The following is a 23,186-nucleotide window of genomic DNA, read 5'->3' as shown; positions in this document are numbered from 1 at the left end:
TAAAAAATAAATAAATAAATCTTAAAAAAAAACAAAAAGAAAAGACCAAATTGTTAAAAAAAAAAAAAGAAAAGAAAAGAAAACATGCTTTATTCTTTCCCAAGCTTTTTCAGGCTTTCTGTGGATTCAGTTGTCCACCCGTTGGGCAGCCATTCTGTAGATGGAGCTGCGGGCTGCATTTCTGCAGCCCGGCTCCCAGCCACCGGCTAGCTTTACTCAAAATAACAACACACAAACTGTATTCATATAACCACTGCTTGGTCCATTTCTATTAATGTGTGTAGCACCACGAGATGGTGACTTATCTTGCCTAACTCATATTTAGTAATCCGTATAGCACCAGTCTTACCGGGAAAGATTCAGCATGTCTGACCTGGAGGCTTCCTTCATGGCGTCTGCCCTGGAGAGGAGCAGCATCACGCCTGTCTGAGGCGTCTTACCTCACTGCCTTCTTCCTCCCAGCATTCTGTTCTCTTTACTTCACCCACCTATGTTCTAACCTAACCAATGAAAGCAACTGATATATGACACTCCATTTAGATATTCTGGCCCCATTTAGATATTCTAGCATTACATCTGGCATTACATCTGGCTTGCTTCTGACTCCTGATGCTAGGGACTATCTCCTGTGCAATGTGTGCATATTTTTCTGCTCCAAATTTTCCTTTGCAGAAATTCCTGGGATTTTCTACACACCAGGCCAGCGTGTATATAACACTGAACGTCTCAGCTGAAGTGCCACCCTTTCAGATATGTCCTAGGTATTCTGTCCCCTCCCTGCTGTTCCAGCTGCACCCTGCTTCAGAAGTATGTCTATGTTCTTTGTAGATATCCTTGGTTTTTGAGAAAGTCTTACCAAGTAGCCTTACTGGGCCTCCCAACTTGCTGTCCTCTTCCTCCCAGTGCTGGGATAGCAGGTGTATGCACCATTCCTAGCTTACAGCCCTGAGGGCCAGTAGGCTTGGATACCAATGAGCAAGCTTGTGCATTCTGAATTTGGATATGGCTTACATATCTGTGAACTCCCTTTAGTTAATCAAAACTTTAATGATTTCACTTAAAAGTTTTTTCCTTTTATGTGAATGGTTTTGCCAACATGTATGTTTGTGCACCACATGCCTGGTGCCCTTATTGTTAGAAGGTGGCTTCAGCTCTCTTGGAACAGGAATAACAGGCTGTTGTGAGCCACCATGTTCATGCTAGGAATAGAATCTGGGTCCTCTTGAAAAGTAGAAAGTGCTCTTACCTCTGAGCCATCTCTCCGGCTACACCTTCCCACTGCCCCAACTGCACGAACTTTGGAGACAGTTTTATGTACTCAGAGCCCAAGTGGACCTCAAATTCAACATGCAGCCAAGTTTGCACCTGAATTCCTGATCCTCTTGCATCCACTTTCTGACCAATGGGATTATAGAAATGGACCACCAGGCACAGCTAGTGTCTGATGTAGGTGGGTCTTGCTTGCTGGCAGGGACCTTGAAACACCATAGAGTTGTGGCAATAAAAATGGCTACAGCCGGTACCTCCCCCATGAGGCTGGAAAGCTAAGGAATGGGCTGGATCAGGCCATCAAAGTCATGGCTTTAATTCTCTATAAAGACTCACGTGGACATATAAGCATCCTCCTGAATATTAACCTTCATCAGGCGATGTAAGAAGACAGAGACAGAGACCAACATTGGAGCACTGGACTGAAGTCTCACGATCCAAAGGAGGAGCAGGAGAGAGAGCACGAGCAAGGAACTCAGGACCGTGAGGGGTGCACCCACACACTGAGGCAATGGGGATGTTTTATCGGGACCTCACCAAGGCCAGCTGGCCGGGGTCTGAAAAAGCATGGGACAAAACCGGTCTCGCTGAACATAACGGACAATGAGGACTACTGAGAACTGAAGAACAATGGCAATGGGTTCTTGATCCTATTGCACGTAATGGCTTTGTGGGAGCCCAGGTAGTTTGGATGCTCACCTTAATAGACCTGGATGGAGGTGGGTGGTCCTTGGACCTCCCACAGGGCAGGGAAACCTGCTTGCTCTTTGGGCTGAGGAGGGAGGAAGACTTGATTGGGGGAGGGGGGAGGAATGGGAGGTGGTGGCGGGGAAGAGGCAGAAATCTTTAATAATTAAATAAATTAATTAATTAATTAAAAAAACTCACGTGGTCACAAAAAGAGAGATATACAGTAAAAGAAAGATTCAAAGTCAAAGAAAACTTCTAAATGGTTTACAGTATGTTAAAAATATATGCAGGCTAAAAGTTAAAGTTCTTAAAGTAAAAAAAAAAGAGTAGTTAGGTGTGGTAGTACACACCTTTAATCCCAACACTTGGGAGGCAGAGGTAGATTGACCTCTGAGACTTCAAGGGGTAGAGGTAGGTTGACCTCTGTGACTTCTAGGTGTGTCAGCATACACCTTTAATCCCAATGCCTGGGAGGCAGAGACTGCGGGGTCTCTGTGAGTTCAAGGACAGTCTGGTCTACAGAGTTATTCCAGGACAAAGATATACAGAGAGCCTGTCTCAAAAATAAAAGTAAAAAAATAAACGAAATAGAGGTTAAAATAAAGCTGCACAAAGATGGAAAATACACAGAGAATCTTGATACTGTATGCTATTATGCTCTCTTTGAATTGTTTGAATGCTGAGGAAAGAACAAAAGCTGCTAAAAGATATTTGTTTATAAATGCTGCTGAACTAATCCAACATAGATATTTTGAAAATTCCTCAACTTCAAAATTTGGATCTAAGGACATGATGCTTTGGAAAAGTTCTTCTTTTTTTTTCACAGAGGATGAGATCCTGTGGATTGCTTCTATCCCAATATGGTATGATAGACCACGTCCTCCTGAAAGGTTGCTGTGAACACCTTCAGAAAATTACTTCACTCAACTGCCGACTGAGATGAACCTGGCACACAGGTTACACCATGAAAGATCTGATTAACAGCACCCCATTCAGCATGAAGCAGTTTGGAGAGAAAAAAACTACATCCGTATTTCCAAATATTGTTTATAAATGTTCTTTTACATTTAAAGTGGGATATGATATAGATATAATTTACATTGGTATGGATTTTAAGGTCAATTTTGTTATATGTTTACGTATTTCTGATCTTGATTAAGGTATTGTGATTGTGGAGTTCATTTAAAAATGTAATGTAGGGCTGGAGAGATGGCTCAGTGGTTAAGAGCATTGCCTGCTCTTCCAAAGGTCCTGAGTTCAATTCCCGGCAACCACATGGTGGCTCACAACCATCTGTAATGAGGTCTGGTGCCCTCTTCTGGCCTGCAGACATACACGCAGACAGAATATTGTATACATAATAAATAAATAAATAGATAGATAGATATTTTTTAAAAAATGTAATGTATAATTAGGAAATATAGGTTGTTAATAGATAATCATCGATAATAGTAAAGGTTGTAGTCATGTTAGATTTTCTATATATATATATATTTCAGTTAAATAGGCATTCTTCATATCTTTAAAAGACTACAGAATATGGCATTTAATGTTTTAATAACTTAGGGCTTTTCATGACAATGAGACACTCTGCTCCTGGCAGCACCAATCTAGTTCAAGAGGAAGATGGGCATCGAAGAGGCTCCTTATGGAGTTTGATAGCCATTTGGGCAAGAAACTGCTCTTGCCTGGACTGTTGCATAAACTGGACAGAGAACCCGCAGAAAGAGGACTGCTGAACTTGCCTAAAGGTGGTCTTTCGGGGTTCCTGATTCATGAAAGAGTCTGCGAGACATTCTGCAGGACACAGCAGAAAATGACTGAACTGTCTTTGAATTTTCCTGCTTCATGGAAATGTCTGCTGGATACTATGGGCCTGAAGGCCGAAAGATGGATGCCCCAATGGTAAAAAGAACTTTGGGTGACTGTCCAGGCAGCGAGATGTCTCTGTCATTTCTAGAGTTTTGGAAGTTGCTCATTTCTTGTTTAATTAGGTAAATTATATCCTTCTGGAGTCTTTGATGGAATTGAAGAATAGATAGATGGTTATAGTTTTCCATTGTTATGATAAAGATAAAATAGATACAAATATTATAACTAATTCTTGCTTGATAACTGTTTTGTTTTATGTAATTTTACTATGTTAAAGTGAAAGCCTTCCTTTTTTGTTTAAACAGAAAAAGGGGAAATGATGTAGGTGGATCCTCTTTCTATATGTTGCTTTCATTGGTTAATTAATAAAGAAACTGCTTGGTCTGATAGGTCAGAACATAGGTGGGTGGAGTAGACAGAACAGAATGCTGGGAAGAAGGGAAGTGAGGCAGTCGCCATGCTTCTCCTGAGACGGACGTAGGCTAGAATCTTCCCCGGTAAGCCACCACCTCACGGTGCTATACACATTAATAGAAATAGGTTAATCAAGATGTGAGAGTTAGCCAAGAAGAGGCTAGAGCTAATGGGCCAGGCAGTGTTTAAAAGAATACAATTTGTGTGATGGAGGAAGGTCATTGGCTAATAAAGAAACTGCCTTGGCCCATTTGATTGGCCAGCCTTTAGGTGGGTGGAGTAAACAGAATAGAATGATGGGAGGAAGAGGAAGTGAGCTCAGATGCAGGGCAGCTCCTCTCAGAGCCAGAAGCGATGAAGCAAGCTGCCAGGTCAGACATGCTGAATCTTTCCTGGTAAGACTGATGCTACACAGATTATTAGAGATGGGTTGATCGGGATATGAGAATTAGCCAGTAAGGGCTAGAGCTAATGGGCCAAGCAGTGTTTAAAAGAATACAGTTTGTGTGTCGTTATTTTGGGGCATAAGCTAGCCAGGCAACCACGAGCTGGGCTGTGGGAAGAGGCCCACGGCTCCCCACTACATTTGTGTGTTATTTTCGGTATAAAGCTAACCATGCAGGAGCCAGGCGGGAACACAACCCGCAGCTCCTTCTACAAGTGTCAGTTTTAAACAGGACTACACTTGAGTCTCATACACTTGTAGGATCACAAGTTCATACCTAGGCTGGGCTACATGGGGAGATCCTGTCTCAAAAAAGTAAAAACAAGGCTGGCCAGATGGCTCGTTAGGCACAGACACTTGCCGCCAAGTTCAGGATGGAAGGACAGAACTGACTCTTGCCAGCTGTTCCCTCCATGTGTGCAGTGCCACACACCAACATTTGTGTCCATAGGACTCCTACAATATTTTATTTTAAAATCAGAAATCGGGTATGGGGGCACACACCTTTAATCCCAGTACTTGGGAGGCAGAGGTAGGTGGATCTCTAAATTCTAGGACAGCCTGGGCTATACACAGAAACTACCTCGAAAAACCAAATAAAATCAGAAAGTGGCCTGGAGAGATGGCTCAGTAGTTAAGGACCAGGGTTCAATTCCCATTACCCACATGATGGCCCTCTTCTGGCCTATGTTAAGCACTTGAATACATATGGCGTGAACTGTGCACACACATGCACAAATAAAATTTAATCTAAGAAAATAAAACAAGAGCAGTCAGGTATAGTGGTGGTACACGCCTGTAGCTCCAGTGCTTTGGGAGCTCAAGGCCAGGGCTGGAAATGGTGCAGCAGAGCAGCAGAGTTCAATGCCCAGCACCCAGAGGGCGCTCACAACTGCCTGTAAAAGTAGGTTCCGGGGTCTGACACCCTCTTCTGTGGACACCAGGGATACACATGGGTACACAGGCATACTACAGGAAAATCCATTAACATAAAGTGAAAAATATTTATCTATCTATTTATTTATAGGCAGGGTCCTGTCTTTCCTGGAACTCACTATGTAGAGTAGGCTGAATTGAAATCCTTCTGCCTCCCTGAGTGCTGGGCTTAAAGGCATACACCATCATGCCAGGAAAAAATTTTTAAAAATCTAAAAAACAAATTAAAAAAAAAAAAAAGAAAAAATGTTCAAGGCCAGGCTAGGCTACAAATGGTCTCAAAACCCTGGAGAGAAGTCTAAAATAACTCAGCCAGCAGGTAGACTAAGTGCTTTCCAGTATTGTTCCTAACTTGATCCATGCGAAACCAACTGCCTGTTCATCTACACAATTTGTTCTGACAAAGCCACAGTATACCACTGAATGAACGATTAAGACAGCAGGTTTGCAGGGCATGGTGGTTATTTTAATCCCAGCTTTTGGGAGGTAGATGCAGTTGGCTCTCTTTGGGTTCCAGACCAGCCAGAATTGCATAGTAAGATGCAGGCCACTGGGCTGCAGTGAGTTCCTGTATTTAAGGAAGAGATTAAAAAAAAAAAAAAAAAACACTATTAATAAAAGACAGCAGGTTGGTATGTCTGTAATCCTGCACTTGGGAGGCACTTGCAGGAACAAACATTTGAGACCAGATCAGGCTTCACAAAAACCTTGTCTCTAAACAGCAAAGCCAGGATTGAATGGCGGAGGAATCCCTTTATTTTGCTTATCTATTAATATAAAATCTACCTTCAAAATGGGCTGCTTTCCAACTAGCACCATGAGCTCCAAACACGAGGCAGGGAGAGTGTTTGTGAGAAGTATGTGTTCACTCTACTAGTGCAACGCAGTCTTCTGCCAGGTGCAGAATCAAGCAACCAGCCATGATAAAGCTTTTATTTTTTTTTTTATGGGGGGAGGGAAGGACAGAGTCTTACCATGTAGACCAGGCTGGCCTCGAACTCCAGAGATCCTCCTGCTTCCGAGCATTGGGATTAAATGTTTGGTTCCCTCCACCCCCATCGGATACTCCCTAAAAGTACAACAAATTCAAAATTAACAGGTGTCTCCCAACTCTCAGAAGCACATGCGGTTTCCATTACCTGTTTCCCTTCCATTTCCAGTCTAGATCTATAAGATAACGGCACAAAACGGAAGTTATTTCTCCCGAGGCCACTGAAATACAGTGCGCTAAACTCGGAGCCCGCCCTCCCACCCCAACGTCTACAGGAGAGCTCCGCGCCACCGAGCGACAGGAGACCCGGAGCCCTAACACTTGACATCCTCCGTTTCTTGGTTTGACCTAAAACTCCAGGTGACCTTGGCGCTTCCTTTCCTCCTCGGTTAGGAGTTTCTGTTTTCCGGAACCTGAGCCGCAAAGCGAACGCGAAGGGAAAGACGCCGGGCTGCAGCTCCGCCAGCTCGGGCCTGGCCGCCCCTCAGGCCGGCGACATGAGCGGCGCTTCTTCCTGTGTTCGCGCCCGGTACGGATGCAGAGCCGAGTTGACTGCGTCGCTGAGACCCTGGAGGTTCGCGCGCTCTGCGGAGGCGGCGGCTCTCAGATTTGCCCTTAGGTCCCCTCTGCGCGCGGTCACATGGGGACACGCACTGCCCTGCAGACCCGCGCCTCGGGCTTCTGCAGCGGCGGCGGCTGCGTAGAACTCCGCCGAGGTCCACGTAGCGCGGGTCTCGGTGCAACCGCTGCCCTCCTTAGCGTCCCAATGGCCGTACCATCTCCTCGTTTCTGAGAGCAGAAGGCCCTCATCCCACGCCGCCGTCCCGAGGCAGGACAGAGGACAAATCCGAGTTCCCGGAGCCGTCCGGGGCGCTTCCGACAGGAAGCCCCGCCCTCCGGGCCGGAGTGGGCGTGGTCTCTGGACAGCGTCTGTTGCCCCGCCCAACTGCCTCCCAACGGCTCTCTGGGTCCGGCCGTGCAGAGGGGCGGCGCGACCTGATAACTGCGCATGCCTGCACATGCGCAGAATCAATGGGAGCGGCTCACGAGCCGGCCCCTTCCAAATCCAGCGTCTCCGCCGGCCCCCATCTCCCAGCCTCCTCAGCGTGGCGCCGACGCTGCGTGCGGCGCGGGTTACCCAGAGTGCTCAGCGCTGGGGCAGCTCACTGGAGTTTGGTTCTCGAGGCGGCGGTGTTGGTGGCGGCGGCTCCTCCGTCGGCTCCTCCTCCTCCTCCTTGCTCGGCGGTGGCGGTGGCGGCGGCGGCGGTCCGGGGCCTGAGCTCCGGTCCCCTCCGCTTCCCTCCGTCTTCCGCCATCTCCCCTAGCGCCCCGACCTCCTCCGGCGCCGCGGGGAACATGCGGCTCCGTTCCCGGAGGCTGGCGAGTGACTGACCCGCGTCCCCCCGCCTCAGCCTGCCCGCCCGCCGGCCCGGCCGCTCCCCCCCGCTTGGCTCAGGCAATGACAGCGGCTCCGGCGTCTCCGCAGCAGATGAGGGACCGGCTGCTGCAGGCCATCGACTCCCAGAGCAACGTAAGTGACTGCCTCGATATCGGGGACCGAGGCCGCATGTGCCGGGACCCTCCCCCTCCGACGCAACCCCGGCCAGGGGGCCTCTCCCGGCGGCGTCCTGTCCGCCACAGTCGCTGCCATCTCGGCCTTTCGTTCTCCTGGGTCCGGGGACCGCAGGCAAGGCGGGCAGCCCGGCGGCTCAGGGTACCTGAGGCCGAGGCTTCGCGCGGCCTGGACTGAGGGATCGCTCGGGATTGAGATCAGATGGCTGGTTCTCGGTTGTCTCGGCCTGACCGCCCTTGGTGCTCCCCACCGTGCCCCTCTGCCTCTCGACCCCCTTGCGGGGGGGCAGGGTGGGAAGCAACTAGTGTCCCTTCGATGGCTCAGAGAGCCCGCGTCTCCCGAGTCTCGGCCTTCCTTCCTCTTCGGTCTTTTGGCTGAAATCGCCTTCTTGGGTTCAGGGAGAACCTTAGGCCCTCCTTATCCCCAGCCTTGCAGCTTGGGATCCCTGGAGAGTCTCCCCTCTCTTTTTGACTACCTGAATATAACCTCGGTTAAACTCTTCCTGGGGTCACAACTTAGGAAAGACGACCCTGGAGAAGGTGGGATCCTTTCTGTTACCTTTTTTGGCCTTAATGCACCATTGTATGTCTGACCAGTTTTGGTACTGAATTTTGCCCATCACAGTTGATTGTTCTCTCTCCCCTACCTTCCGGTTCTCTTTCCATCTCTCTTGCCTCACCTGAGCAACGCAGCCTGATGCTTTGGTCTCATAGCTTTCGAGAGTTAGCTGTAAGGGGTCACTTTATGTCTCATCTCCCTCTGCTAAGGGTCCTATGATCAGAGGGGCAGCCTTTTCTTCCTGTATGAGCATCTCATCTGTCCTTGTGTTTTTTTTTTCAAAGGTTTGTTGGCAATGTTGGGAGGGGGAGTCCTTGTTACAGGCAGGAGCAGGGCCGTGGAAAGATGCACAGGCATCCAGGTATGAAATGCTTGATGGGAGACCAGGAAGTGGCCTTTGAGATCACTTTTTAATATGCTTGAGATGGAAGAAAAAAAGATCATCTTGGGCTTGGCCAGGTAACTGCGGTTTAAGCAGGGAGGTTCTACCTATGCTTGACTTGTTACTCTTAGCAATGTGCTGTGTTCTGATGTGTTGAGAAGAATTCACAGTGATTTGTGCAGTCTTGGTAGAAATGGAGGTGTCCTGATCTCTGTAAGATCTGCTTGACAGATCCAAAGTAATTCTCGGCTTCCTGATCTTCAGGCCCCATTAGGATCACCTTGATACTGATTTAGCAAGTATTTTAGACATCTTTGGAGGTGGAGTAGGGACAGGCTAGATAAACTCTTCTAAAAAGTCTTTTTTTATGTTTTTTTTTTGGGGGGTGTCTAGTGACTGATGTTGCTGCAATTACATGATTAGGATATTAAAAGATAAAACAAGTAATATGAAAATGTAGCCTCAGTGACTTTTGCATCTTTTATGAAGCCACAATGTTCACAGTGTAATTTTTTGTTTGTTTGTTTGTTTTGAGACAAGGTTTCTCTGTGTAGCCCTAGCGTCCTGAAACTCACTTCGTAGATCATGCTGCCTCGAACTCAGAGATCTGCCTGCCCCTGCCTCCCAAGTGCTGGGATTAAAGGTTTGCACCATCACCATCCAGCTTCCACACTATAATTCTTAAGTCCTGTATATTCACTCCTTTGCTGAGAAATTATCAGGGATCTGACTGCTGCCTGGGAGAGTGTTGGGATCAGCAAGTGCTTTGACATGCCATCATGATGCTGTAGATCACATGGGACAGGGACCTTGGGGGTCCAAATGCTAGCTAAGGCTCTGACTAAAAGGGTTCTTCTGGAGGTGTAAGAAGGAAGATAGCTGGGTGTTGGTGGCGCACGCCTTAATCTAAGCACTTGGGAGGCAGAGGCAGGTGGATCTCTGTGAGTTGGAGGTCAGCCTGATCTACAAGAGCTAGTTTGAGGACAGGCTCCAAAGTTATAAGAAACCTTGTCTCGAAAAACCAAAAAAGTGGGTGGGGGCAAATTTTAGTTTCTTTTTCTTTTTCTTTTTTTTTTGGTGGGGTAGAGGGGAGCAGGAGTTAAGACAGAATCTCTGGAATTCACTATGTATGTAGACCAGGCTGGCTTCACAGACGATCTGCTTGCCTCTACCCTGGGATTATAGGCATGTGCCGCAGTGCCTGGCCCCCAAACTTAGTTTCTTGAATCTTTTCTTACTATACTCATTGTGTTCTGGGTAAAGTTCTTGGAGTGGAGTATATATCTCAAAGGACTGTAGTGATAAGTGACCTCATTGTGGTAGCTGGAGTCGAGGACTTGTCTCTGAGTGTCAAGGGAAGTTTTTCCCTAAATGCAGCGTGTCAGTGACCATCCATGAACACTGCTAGGTGTATGTGACAGGTGCTGGCTTTGCAGGACCTCTTGGTAGAACTCAGCCTGGAGGACAGTCCTTGATTTCTTCCTGAGGCATTGAAAGGTACCCAAGCATTTGCTCTTTCTCCGGATTGCTCAGGACCCAGGTAAGAGCTGTGTGCTAAAACAGGGCCCTCTGCTCTGCTCTGCTCAGTTATGAATTCTACTACTTGGTAATTGACACATATTTAAGTTGTTCGTGGAAAAAATACAAAAATGGGGACAGAGTTGAAGAGTTTACACTAAAATTAACCCTCTTCAGAGAGAAGTGACAAAGATTGGTGTCATGTAACGCTTACCTTTCTGAGCGTGCAATTATGGTTAACAAATTTAGCTGTTGCTGGAAAGTCAATGCTAGGCAGCTGACCTACTGTCCACAGCCTCTGAAGTTGGGAATGACATCTGTCTGCCCAGCTTCTTGATCCAGGAGGTATCCAGAGGAAAGCCATCTTTGCTCTGTGTTCTAGTCTCAAAACAGCAAGCATTGTCCTTTCTGCCAGGCCTGTATTTCAGAAAGTTCCTCTCTCCCTTCCAAAAAGCCCCTAACAGACTTCCAGAACTATGAGAGCTTCAGTCACCTCAGTGTGTGTGAGCTCAGGGTGTTGACAGTCTCTAAAGTATGTTGTAGGTCTGCTTGTGTCTTTTGTTGAAAGTAAAGGTCAGTGGTATGACTTAATCTTTCACAGAAATCATAGTGAGTCCCCCTTTGGCCAGTGACAGGGTTCTTAGTCCTAATGGTGCCCTCCCTGTTTGAGGAAATCCTGGGCTGTGTCTTCCTGAGATGTTGGCTCCTTGTGGTTGTTCCGTGTCTTGCCTCCTTTTCTAGAGAAGAGTCCTGACCCCTTTCTCCATGATGGTTCAACTCTTGAACCTGTGACTCAAAAGCTGCCTTGAAGCCCCCGTTTTTTCAAGAAGCCCTGGGATTGCTCTGTGTCCTGAAGGCCAGCTGTGGAAGGGCCTATCTGGAGCCTAGATGACTGAGAAAATCACAGGTGACTTGAGATGTGTCTGTGGAGAATGTGGGTGTGACCTTGTGGAGGGATAGTACAACTTCCTGGAAAACTAAGTAGTGGTCTAGGATGGGGCTTGTCAAAGCAGGTTTGTGACCCTGGGTCACAGTGGGAGGCCAGAGAAGGCTTGTAAAGGAGGACTTGATCCAGCTACTGCTACTGCCAGACTCTGGAACAGGAGATCCCAGGAGCTGCTTTCTTCTTCTCACTCCAGAAGAAGCGGTCACCATGGCTGTCATTTGGAGCCACTTGCCTCTGCTGGCCTGTAAATTCTTTGCTGCAAAGTAACTAGTGGGCAGTCGTGGAAGAGCTCCTTCCAGGCCTCGGTTCAGATCTGGGAGGGCTGCTGTGGTCTAAACGAGTTGTTCTGCAAGGCCTTCTCCTGTGTGCTTGCTTCAGGAATTGATGCAGGGTGGATTGTATGATCTTTTCTAGCTGTTGAAGAAGATAATGGACACCCTTAGTTAGTTTGTATGGCACCCTGGCTGTTCTTCTCAACAGCCCCATAAAGGGAGGTGGGATGAAGCCATTTGCCTTTCTGATAGCCTAGTGCTAGTGGTGTCTGCTGTGGACAGGAGAGGACAAGATGCTTTTGTTTCTTACCAACTTCACGTAAGGTGACTGGACCAGAGTTGGGGACTTACCCAGGGTTAAGTGACAACGCTTTTGACACTGAATAGTATTGTGTGTGGTTGAGAAATGGAGACATGACCTTGGTCAAGGCATAAAGCAGGGGTGAGCTGGTGTGAAGAGCAGAGAGGCAGTTTGCTTTCATGCTGGTCTTGCTGCTACTCTGGCTCAGAGCACCCTTTGTAGTTAGCGCCTGTCGTGTTGGGGTGTTAGCCTGGTGGAAGGGTGTCCTGAGCCTATGCTATGCATTTCCTGAGTAGGGAAGGCTGGCCTGCTAGTACTATGTGATTGGAGCTGGATGATAGCATCGCAGGGGCTATTTCCCAGTGCCAGTAGGCATGGAACTGTACCTTGTCTGTGCTCCAGCTTTGCTTTCTGCTGCAAGGTGACAACTCTTGATACTAACTTAAAATGCCAGTGATCCTGCTGGAAAAAGGATGCACGAACTGAGTGTGTCAGTTCTGCTTGGTCCTGTGCAGTGGTATACCTCTTGTTCTCTGCTGTAACTAGGATTTGGGAGAAGATCAGTGTGGCAGTTCTAACTTTGGGAAACAAGGTAACAAATCTCACTTTGGAATCAGATTTTGTTTGATTTTTTTTTTTCTCTGCAGAAGGTAGACTTTGTCTTCAGATAGTTTTTTAGGTGGTCCTCAAAGTTGGAGGCCCTAGAGGCCTGGAGAGCTGTCCCCACACTAACCTGGAAGAAGGGACTTTTGTCCTGGACAAAGTATTATATTGTATTGTCCCTTGACTTAGGATATTGCTATGTGTGCCAGACAGATATCTCAAGGTGCCAGGATCAGGGTTGGGTGAAGGGGCATCTGCTCCAGCAGCCCTCAGCACCACTAGATACCAAACTGGCCCCAGCCTGACTGCTGGGAGACTGTCTGCTTCTCATAACAGACTCCTGTAGCTAGGGCTGGTCCTTTTCATTTCCTGGGAGTGAGCTGTCCTGAGGCTGCCTGACCCTATACCTGGTTGTGAGAATAGGCAGCTGAGTTTGGGGTTCAGCAGGTAATAAGCAGGCAATGTGTTTTCTGGGTGGCCTTACTATGTCTACACTCCTTTCATTCTCAGGACACATGTGTTCTCTAATGTAGGGTCCTATGAAATAGGATGCCTTTCCTAGTGAGGTGACAAGCTGCACTGTGTCTAAACGTCCCCCCAGTCTTAGGTCTGGGAGGCCATACAGTTACATCTTCAACACCAAAGGGGCTTGTGGTTGATAGAGAATTGTGGTAAATCTGAAAAGGTGCCTGAGGAGTTGACTGTTTCTCTCTAGTGCTTAATAGTGCTTTGGGTAGTAAGCAGACTTGAGTGCACTCAGTTCCCTGCCTTTGGGGACCTGGAGCCTGGCAAGGAGGAGGCCAAAATGGTGTACTGTGTGTGACTGTCTGAGGTGCGGTGTTTGACCTTAGGGCTGCAACTCTTGAGCCCAAATGGAACACTTTCCCTGTGTCTTATTTGCAAGTAGGATTCTCTCTCTCTCTCTCTCTCTCTCTCTCTCTCTCTCTCTCTCTCTCTCTCGGGAGAATTGCAAGTTAAGGCACATCTGTGAAGGTCAGAGGACAAGTTTGTGGAGTCAGTTTTCCCCTTCTGTGTTTATGTGGATTCCAGAGGAGTGCACTCTGGTTGCTAGGCTTGTGCACACTGCCTCTATTTGCTGGGCCATCTTGCCAAAGGTAGAATTCTTTTTTAAAAATTTGTGTGTGTGTACCACATATGTGCAGGTGCCTGGGGAGCCAGAAGAGGGCATCAAGTCCCTTGGAGTGGCTGTGAGTTTCTTGATATGGGTGCAGATCCTCTTTGGGTCCTCTCTTAACTGCTGAGCCATCTCGCCAACCTATTTATTTATTTATTTATTTATTTATTTATTTATTTATTTATTTATTTATTTAGAGTCAGGGTCCCTCTGCCTCCTGATTGCTGGGATTAAAGTCATGCACCAACACCATCCAACTAGACCTTTTTTTAATTAAAAAAAAGATTGACTTAATTTATGTGGGTGAATGTTTTGCCTGCATATATGTACCATAAATGTGCTTTGGGAGGATTGTGAGTTACCATGTGGGTGCTGGGAACTGAACCCAGGTCCTATGTGTAAGGGCCGCAAGAGCTCTTAGTCTTTGAACCATCTCTCTAGCCCAATATATAATTCTTTTTGATTTTGTTTTCTAACGCAGGGTTTCTCTGTGTAGTTTTGGCTATCCTGGAACTCACTCTGTAGACGAGGCTGGCCTCAAACTTAGAGATCGACCTGCCTCTGTCTCCTAAGCACCACCACTGGCCCAAGGTAGAATTCTTGAGAGTATGAAATGGCTCTGTGGGATGCACTCTCATCTAGAAGTTCAGAATTAAATGTTTTATAGCAGGTGCAGGTGGTTAGCTCTTCGTTTGTCTCTAGTGTGAGGGGAACAGACTTGGAAGGAGTAGTCTGGTTGGACAAACTGAGCAGTTTGTCCCGTGGACTCCGAGATGGAGCTGTGTACATTTCAAGCTATCTGAGAGGACTCCTGGAGGACGTGGACGTGGGATGAGGCTAAAATTTCATTTTCTTGTTTTAGTTGTCGTCTTGCTCTTCCGCCTTCGGCTAGCCTGTAACTCTTGACTCAGCCTTCCAGGCAACTGGTACTATGTGAGTGTAGACCAAGGGCAGAAGATAGGGATCCTGGGAGAAAACCCTGCTGCCCTTAAGGCTGCTGTCTTGGATTGTCAGCTAGTTAAAAAATCCAGGGTCACCAGGACCCTTGGGCTGTGTGGTGGCCCTCTACTTCTGTGGTTCTCTCTGGATTGTTGTGGGGAGAGTCTCTTCAGGTGAGGTGAGGTAATGTGCCCTCTGGCATGCCAGGCAGCTTCATCACTATCCTGGATCCATCCAGTGGAAGCCCAGGGGCCATCGGAACAGAGAGTTCTACTGGCCTTGGTGGCGCAGGCCTTAATCCCAGCACTTGGGAGGCAGAGGCAGGAGGATCTCTTGAATTCCAGACCAGACTTTGTCTATACGGTGAATTCCAGGCCAGCCAGGGCTATACACAAACCTTGTCTCAAAATAAATAAATTAACATTTAAAAAGGTTTTTCCTGAGCTCAGAGATAGGCATGGTGTCTTCTGTTGGCAGCAGCAGCAGTTGTAACAGCCAGTGTCTCTAGATGAGTACACTGGCTTCTAGGCATTTGCGTGCTATTTTATCCTGGAAGGAGGCACTTGTCTTCAACTAAGGGGCCAGGAGAGACTAAGCAAACTGGGTCTCTAACTAGTGCTGGGTGTCCCTGAAGCTTGGGCTCAGTCCTAAGAGCCAGGATCTAGCTCAGAGGCTCCACTATAGTGGTTTGAAGTGTTTTGCTTGTATACATATTTATTCACTTCCTGGTTCCTGCAATGTTACCTCTTTTACTTAAGAAAAAAACTTTTTTTTTTTTGATTTTCGAGACAGGGTTTCTCCGTAGCTTTTGGTTCCTATCCTGGAATTAGCTCTTGTAGATCAGGCTGGCCTTGAACTCACAGAGATCCGCCTGCCTCTGCCTCCCCAGTGCTGGGATTAAAGGCGTGTGCCACCACCGCCCGGCAAGAAAAAAAACTTTTAAAATGAAAATTGATATATATTTATGTGTCTGAGTGATGTGTATGCAACATTGGTGCAGGTGCCTAAGGAGGCCAGAAGAGGGCATCCTATCCCCTGGAGCTGGAGCTGCCAGAAGTGTGAGCTGTGCTGGAGCTTACTTGGGTCATAGGGATTGCAGGCCGTCTCTCCAGCATATCCCTTTCACTCACTTTTAAACTCTGGGCTCCTTTCCTGCAAGAACTCATTTTCATTTCAGCTTTCCAATCTCCTGTCCTCTCTTGTGTGCTTTGTGTAGATGTTTTGTTGTTGTTTTTAAAATTCTCAAGTTTGGGTGTGGCTCTGAAGTGACATTTTCAGCTGGGAATCGTCTTAGATGAGAAAGCTGGTCTCCCCTGTGTTTGACACCTGGGAATCAATTTTGTACGTACTCTGGTGGGGAGCTCCATTTATCCCCATAGCTCCCTCTTTTTTGGAAATCATTCTTTTTGAAATCCACGTTTCTTCCTGTGTAACATTCATTATTTAAAACCCTACCAAGCTCACGGCACATGTTTTCATTGTTATTGTTGTTGTGTTTACTTATTCATTTAGAGGTAATGTCTCCCTGTGTCGCTCTTGATGTCCTGGAACTCATTATGTAGACCAGTCTGGCTTCTGCATCTGTAGTGCTGGGACCAAAGGCATACACCACTATGACAGGTCACTGTGTGTGTGTGTGTGTGTGTGTGTGTGTGTGAGAGAGAGAGAGAGAGAGAGAGAGAGAGAGAGAGAGAGAGAGAGAGAGAGAGAGAGAGAGAGACCAGATTTTTTGGAGCTGGAGTTACCGGTAGTTTTGAGTCATATAACATGGGTGCTGAACCACTGGAAGATCAAGTGTTCCTAATCACTGAGCCATCTTTTTCCACTTTCCCCTAGTTGTTGTGTTTTGGCTAGGTTTGAATGCCTGAGCTCAAGGGATGGATCTTCCTCAGCCTTCCAAGTGCTTGTAACTAGTGGCCTGCCCCACACTGACCTTTGATTAAGGGGTCTTGTTTTCTGCCTTTTTTATGGGGTTAGAAGCTCCTCCTAGTGCCTGCTGGGTTGTCTGGGAAAGGGGCTGGTTTGGAGCTGTGTTCTCAGCTCTTAAGTGAGCAGGTGAATATCAGGTCCTGCCATCTTTCAGTGCTTCAGAGCACATGTGTGGAGATCCTGTGAGGCAGCTGTCTGCTCTGGGAACTGAGGTTTGGTGGCCACATGGCTAGGAATCAGGCTGACTTTGGAGCTTGGTCCTTGTGCTGGTTGCTTGCGCTGTTACCTGTGAGAGGCCAGTGGGCACTCAGAATGCCTTTCTGCCTCCTGTTCGTGTCCCAGTTTGGTTTTTTTGTTTGTTTGTTTTTTGGTTTTTTTTTGTTTGTTTGTTTGTTTTATTGCTTTAAAACAGGTCTTGCTGTAGCTGTAGCCTTGGCTGGTCAGAAACTTGCTATGTTGACCACACTGGTCTCGAACTCATAGAGATTCCCCCTAACCCTGTCTCCTGAGTACTAGAATTAAAGGCATGTGCCACCATGCCTAGCTTCACGTTCCAGTCTTTAGACCAGGCCACAGTTACCTCCTGATAAACTGAGAGGAGAGTCAGACAGACTGAGTGCCTATTACTTAAAATGCTTGGGCATAGAAGAGACTTGGAGTCTTGGTTTTTACCATGTTCCTATAGACTTCCCTTCAGTGTCACTACTGAATAATGTCACTACTGAGGGAAGAAAGGAGGGAGGTCTAACTGCTGCAGCGACCCCTGGCCCTCTGCCTTTATGCCACGTGATTTGTTGGTGGTTGACTGGCTTGTATTGACTCTGGTCAGGAGCTCTGTGGTGTACACATCAGTGGTTCATGATTTGCTGAGAGGACTGTGGATAGTGATGTTGACTCCACTGTCCTCTTTTCTGTGGTCAGCTCCTGCACTCTTTGAGTAGCCATGTGCTCAGTCTTGTGTGAGGGACAAGGTGGTAGCCACTCGAACCTGAGCTGGGTGGACCCAATAATTGTGGTACGTGTGACAACAAAGCAAGCCATTGAGGGACTGTGTATGTATATCAGTAAGACATAGCCTCTTGGAAGGGCCTAGAGTTTGTCTCCTGGATTACTTATTGTGCCTCACTTCCTTCATTAAATCTTGGCCTGGCTCAGGTCAGGTGGCCACATCTTCCTTGGGATGAACTCTAGTTATCATGGTAATGGTAGACTGTCTTATTTTGTTTTGTTTGCTTGCTTTCTCTTTTCTTTTTCAAGACAATGTTTTTCTGTGTAACCCTGGCTGTCCTGGAACTTACTCTGTAGACCAGACTGGCCTCGAATTCAGAGATCCACCTGCCTCTACCTCCTGAATCCTGGGATTAAAGGTGTGCTCCACCACAGCTAGCATTTTCTTTTCAATTAAAAGTTTTTATTGGGAATACAGGGACCAGGTATACCAGGGCGCTCATGTGGAGATCAGAGGACAACTTTGTGGAATTAGTTCTCTTTATGTAGGTTTGGGGGGCGGGGGGGGTCAAACTCAGGTTGTCAGACTTGCATGGGGCAGGCAGCAAGCACTTCTACTGGCTAAGCCACCTTCTCTAGCCTGTCTGTTTTCAGGACTAGCCATCCTGGAATCCACTTAGGGTGAATGCTGCCTGGCATTACCTGCGTGTCTGTCGTGGGACCTTCTGTTAGATGGGAAGGAAGCCTCTGGCTCACTAGTTTTCATCATTTCCTCCAACATTCACTTAGTTGGCTGGTGACTGGACACCCATTCTTACATCCTTGGCTAACTTAGCAGTGCAGCCTGCTGCTTTACCCTGAAGTCTCATGTGATATCGCCATCAATTAGCTGGGCCCATGGCTGGATCTGGAGAGCTATCTCTGGAGGGCCAGTGAGTCCAACTGAGATGGAAAGTCCAGAGTAAGTGGAGGGTGGTTTGCAAGAAGAGAGGCCTAAGTGCTGCCTGTTAGGGTTTTACTGCAAGCTCTGAATTTGTCTGTGATCATCCCCAGGTGCCAAGTAAGCTGTTAGCTTGTCCTGGTGAAGGTATGGTGGTTTGCCACTTTGGCCCTCACTGTAGTTGAGCGTCCCTTGGTGCTGCAAATCATCTCTCCTTGTGCTTGAGGAACTGCAGAGTCCACACAAGGGCCCCAGGCCAGAGCCCACAGCCTGTGTGGATTGAGGAGTCCCAGGCTTGGGAGCAGGAGGTCTGGTTTGGTCTGATTGCCCTGTCTGTTTCCTCCTCTCTCCCATCTCCCTGGTTAATCTGGGGAACTGGAAACTGGTACCTGTGCTTCTGGACTGCGGCTTCCCTTAGGTTGACCAGACGACAGGCCCAAGGGATGCTTGTTGTGTGGCCACTGCTTTTTCTTGCTCTGTATGCTCTGGGCTGCATGAGAGCCGGTGACTCTGCTCTTGCTAGGTGCTGGCAGCCTGGGGCTAGCTGATACCAAGGAGGTTTGTGAATGGGTGCTGCTGTCACAGGAAATGAAGTAGCTGAGTTCCCACTCTGACAACTGGTGGCCACCTAGGAAGGGCCTGGAACTGACTTCCCAGGAATGGGATGTTGAGTCCCCAGTCCAGGCTGCCATGCTCTCACTCACTTTTTCTCTCCTCCCGAAGCTGAGTCATCACTGTAGTTTGGGGTTAAAGTTGAGGTGGGAGAAGGGGAGGGAACTTCATTTTATGTTGTTCTCAGTGTAATCATTTATGTGGGGAGGGGTCCTCAAGCATAGGCGGTCTTCCTCCATGTGGTGTCAAGAACAGCAGCTCCTTCTGGACCAGCCCAGGCAATTGTGTGGAATCACTGTCTTATCTCCAATTTGGGGAGCTTCTTCAGGAGCATCTGTCCAGATATGGGAAGGGGGGTGCTGTAAGAAAGTGCTAATGCCCACAGGAAGTTTCTAGAAGAAGCAGGATCTACTGTGCAGATAGAAACACAGTAGGTTCCCCAAGAGAGTCATGAAGGTATAGACTGCAGGACCAACAGGTTGGCCACCCTGGTCTGGTCTGGGATTAGAGAGACCACACTTTGTGGTGCATTTGGCTGGTTATGCATGTATGGGGTGCTGCTGTGGAAGGTGCTCACATTGCACTAGTCCTTCCAGGAACTAGGGACATGACCTGGCTCCCGTCGCATATGGTTTCTATCCCACCAGATAGGGAGTATAAAGTGGCATTGTTGGATTTGTAGAATGAAACATCCATGGGCACCAAAGTACCCGCTCTGTTTGTCACCCCAGAATTCCTTCCTGGGTTGCTGCATTGTCTTTGTCCCCATCATGATGCAGCCTCACAGTGAGCCCTAGCCCTTGCCTTCTTACTATGTTGGTGTTCCCTTTCTGTGTGTATCCCCTTCTGGGACCCACTGTCCTTTACCCATCACTTTGACTATACCAGCACCACATGAAGCACTTACCTGGGTTCAGAGCTCTCTCCTTGTGGTGTTGGGCCTCATCTGTCCAGCACCCTTCCAGCAGCCCAGTTGCAATCAAGTAGGTACATCTTCATCTCGGCTCTGAGTGTGCTGAGCTGTGTTCTTTGGTGCTGTGATCTACCATTCTAGGCCACCTGAAATGATCCTGGGATCCCCTACTTCAGGAGATTAAATTTTGGGGCTTCTAGTCATATGACCCTGTATCTCTTCTTGGTTAGTCTCAGAGCCAGTTGCTACAAACCAAGATTGGGTTGTTTACCTGTTGGGACCCACTGCTGACTACCAAGGATCCTCAGTTCCTCGGACGGCATATGTTGAAGACAGTTTGTCTCACTTGTAACCTGGCCTCACTGTTTGCCTTCCACCTTGGAAAAGCATAGGTTCACAGCCTTTTCTTCTCAGGAGGATGTAGACAGCACTGGCTCTGGAGGCTGTTGAGACTGGAATACAATAGCCAGCTCCACTGCCATCCAGTCCCACACCTCGGTCTGGTCAAGTCATAGGGCTCTGTCTTCCTGGCCAGTGATTAGATCGGGGAAGCACTGCGACCCAGGAGAGCCTGTGGAAGTCGTAGCGCTCTGTTGGTGGGGTTGGCGTTGGCGGAGGTGGGAGAGGTGGGAGACGCTTGCTGCTGGGTCAGGCCTTCTGAGTGAGCTGACTGTTCCCCCTTGGAGCTGGCTTTTCTGTCCCTCAAACAATGAGAGTCAGGACAGAATTGTGTGAGTGCTTTGACTCCTAGGCTCAAACTCAGGCCTTGGCTGGTGGATCAGCTCCTGAGCACAGTAGTGCCTAAGATGAGGGGAATGGATTAGGTTTTTTGGGAGGGGGGGGAGTAAGGTTTCATGAGGCCTGGTTATAGCATGAACTTGGCAGTGTGGGGATGATGGTGAGGACTTGGCAGGTCCTTTGGAGAACCTTGGAGAACCTTGGTTCCTCCTGTGGTACATCTGACCTGTGTGTGTCACCCACTCTCACTGAGTGACAAGGTTGTGCATGCTGTTGGGCAGGACCTGCATGAGTGCGTGTGCTCTTGGTCATCTCAGTTGCTTTCTGCTAACCTTGGAATGAGTGTCTTAATGTTTCCAGGCGTGAGTGCCTACTGTGATACGGGGCTAGTGTCATCCTGTGGGGTCTGAGGTGTGATGGTGGTGTCACTATTTAGTCATCGTGCTTGTGAGGGATGCACTGTTTTCCTGCCCCACAAGGAAGGAGTTAGGATTATGGTTCCATGGGTAGTGGTGGCTGCAAATGCCTTTAATCCCAGCACTTAGAAGGCAGATGCAGACATGTCTCCAAGTTCAAGGCAGCCTGGTCTACAAAGCAAGTTCCAGGACAGTCAGGTCTACACAGAGAAACCTGGGAGGTGGAGGCACTTCCATAAGATAGGGATGTAGGCATGCATTTAAAGCATTTTCTTAATTAGTGATTATTGACGGGGGAGGGCCCAGCCTATTATGATCCTAGGTTCTATAAGAAAGCAGACTGAGCAAGCCAGTAAGCAGCACTCCTCCATGGACTTTATATCAGCTTCTGCCTCCAGGTTCTTGTCCTATGTGAGTTCCTGTCCTGACTTCCTTTAGTGATGGACTACAATGGAAGTGTAAAACAAGTAAACCCTTTTCCTCTTCTACTTGCTTTTGGTCATTGTGTTTCATAACAGCAGTAGAAACCCTGACTAGGACATGGTCTCTCTGTGGTTCTGACTGTCCTGGAACTTACTATATAGAGCAGGCTGGGCTCAAACTCACAGAGACCCACCTGCCTCTGCCTCCTGAGTGCTGGGATTAAAGGTGTGCGCCACCACCCCTGACTAATTTATGTCCATAAAGAGTAATTTTTTTTGTGTTAAGAATATATATAACTCAAGCGAGAATAAGACTTAGAAACTTCTTCTTGGTCAGTGTTGGAAACTTTGCTAGAGCTGGGTATGGTAGTGCACACCTTAATCCCAGAGGTAGAAAGAATCTGAGTTCCAGGCAAGCCTGGGCTACATAGTGAGATACTTACTGTCTCAAAAACAAAACATTACAGGCGTTGGCAGATCTAGACCTAGATCCTTTTTTCGTTTGTATGAATGTAAAATACAGTTGTATAAATGGATTTTAATTTCATTCAGACTTATTTCAAGTATTTCAAAACAATCACTCATTCATGCAATGTGGTGTCAGTGTAACAGTGGTGAGTTCTTCAGAGAAACTCACTGGACAAAGTGTGTCAGGCCTATGCCTGGTCATCTCCTGTTGGTTCCAGAACCTTGGGTACCAGGTACACGGATTCTAAAGTGTATTATATAAAATGCCTAGTCTGTACACAACTACAAATACTCACATATAATTGATTTACTTATGTATGTATTTTGGGGTTTTGAAACAGGCTGGCCTTGAACTCCTGACACTCCTGCCTTAGCCTCCCAAGTGCTATGGTGACTGGTATGCAGCACTGTGGCCAGCTGCATATGTTCTGAATCATCTCAGTGGTTTGCACCCAGTAAAGGCTGAACAATATGTGTGTGGTTGCTATACTGTATTGTAGAGGAAATGGCTGGCAAGGTGTACACCTGACGACCTGACTTCTCCCTAGACACAAACAGTGCAGAAAAGAACTGATATCTGCAAGTTGTTCTCTGACTGTCACACATGCATACATAGTATACACACTTACACATGCAAACATACACATGCACATGAAAGACAAAAACAAACTCACTTCATTCACAGTTTCAGGGCTTTTGAAGACTTCAGACTCATAAGTACAGCCCTGTTAGCGTGTCTGTGTTTCCACCAGTGGCTGGCTTCAGAATCCTAAGTGAGGTTGGGAAGAACTTGCCTGCTCCCCACCATTTGCTCCAAATGTATGCACCAGGACCTACAGAAATCAAGCTGCGATAAATTATGGGATAAATAAAACCCACAGGAAATAGTGTTGAGAGTTTTATTTTCTTCAGTTTAATTCTTGATACTGATTCCCAAGGTTCTTGAGCAGTTCTGG

The 23,186-nt window shown here is 47.5% G+C and overlaps 1 protein-coding gene across 1 annotated transcript in view; it reads left to right on the top strand.

The window, feature by feature from the left end:
- Window positions 1-7,733: 7,733 nt before the first annotated feature.
- Med26 (mediator complex subunit 26) overlaps window positions 7,734-23,186 on the top strand; it is a 40,890-nt gene continuing 25,437 nt past the window's right edge. Inside the window, exon 1 of the mRNA XM_057752578.1 lies at window positions 7,734-8,148. Coding sequence (XP_057608561.1) covers window positions 8,077-8,148 — 72 coding nt within the window. The 5' untranslated portion in view covers window positions 7,734-8,076. The remainder of the gene's footprint in view (window positions 8,149-23,186) is intronic.

This window comes from Chionomys nivalis, chromosome 20, assembly GCF_950005125.1.
Source record: "Chionomys nivalis chromosome 20, mChiNiv1.1, whole genome shotgun sequence".
Classification (NCBI taxonomy): domain Eukaryota; kingdom Metazoa; phylum Chordata; class Mammalia; order Rodentia; family Cricetidae; genus Chionomys; species Chionomys nivalis.
Note: the sequence above shows the minus strand (reverse complement) of the source record. Positions and strands in the feature narration are given on the sequence as shown.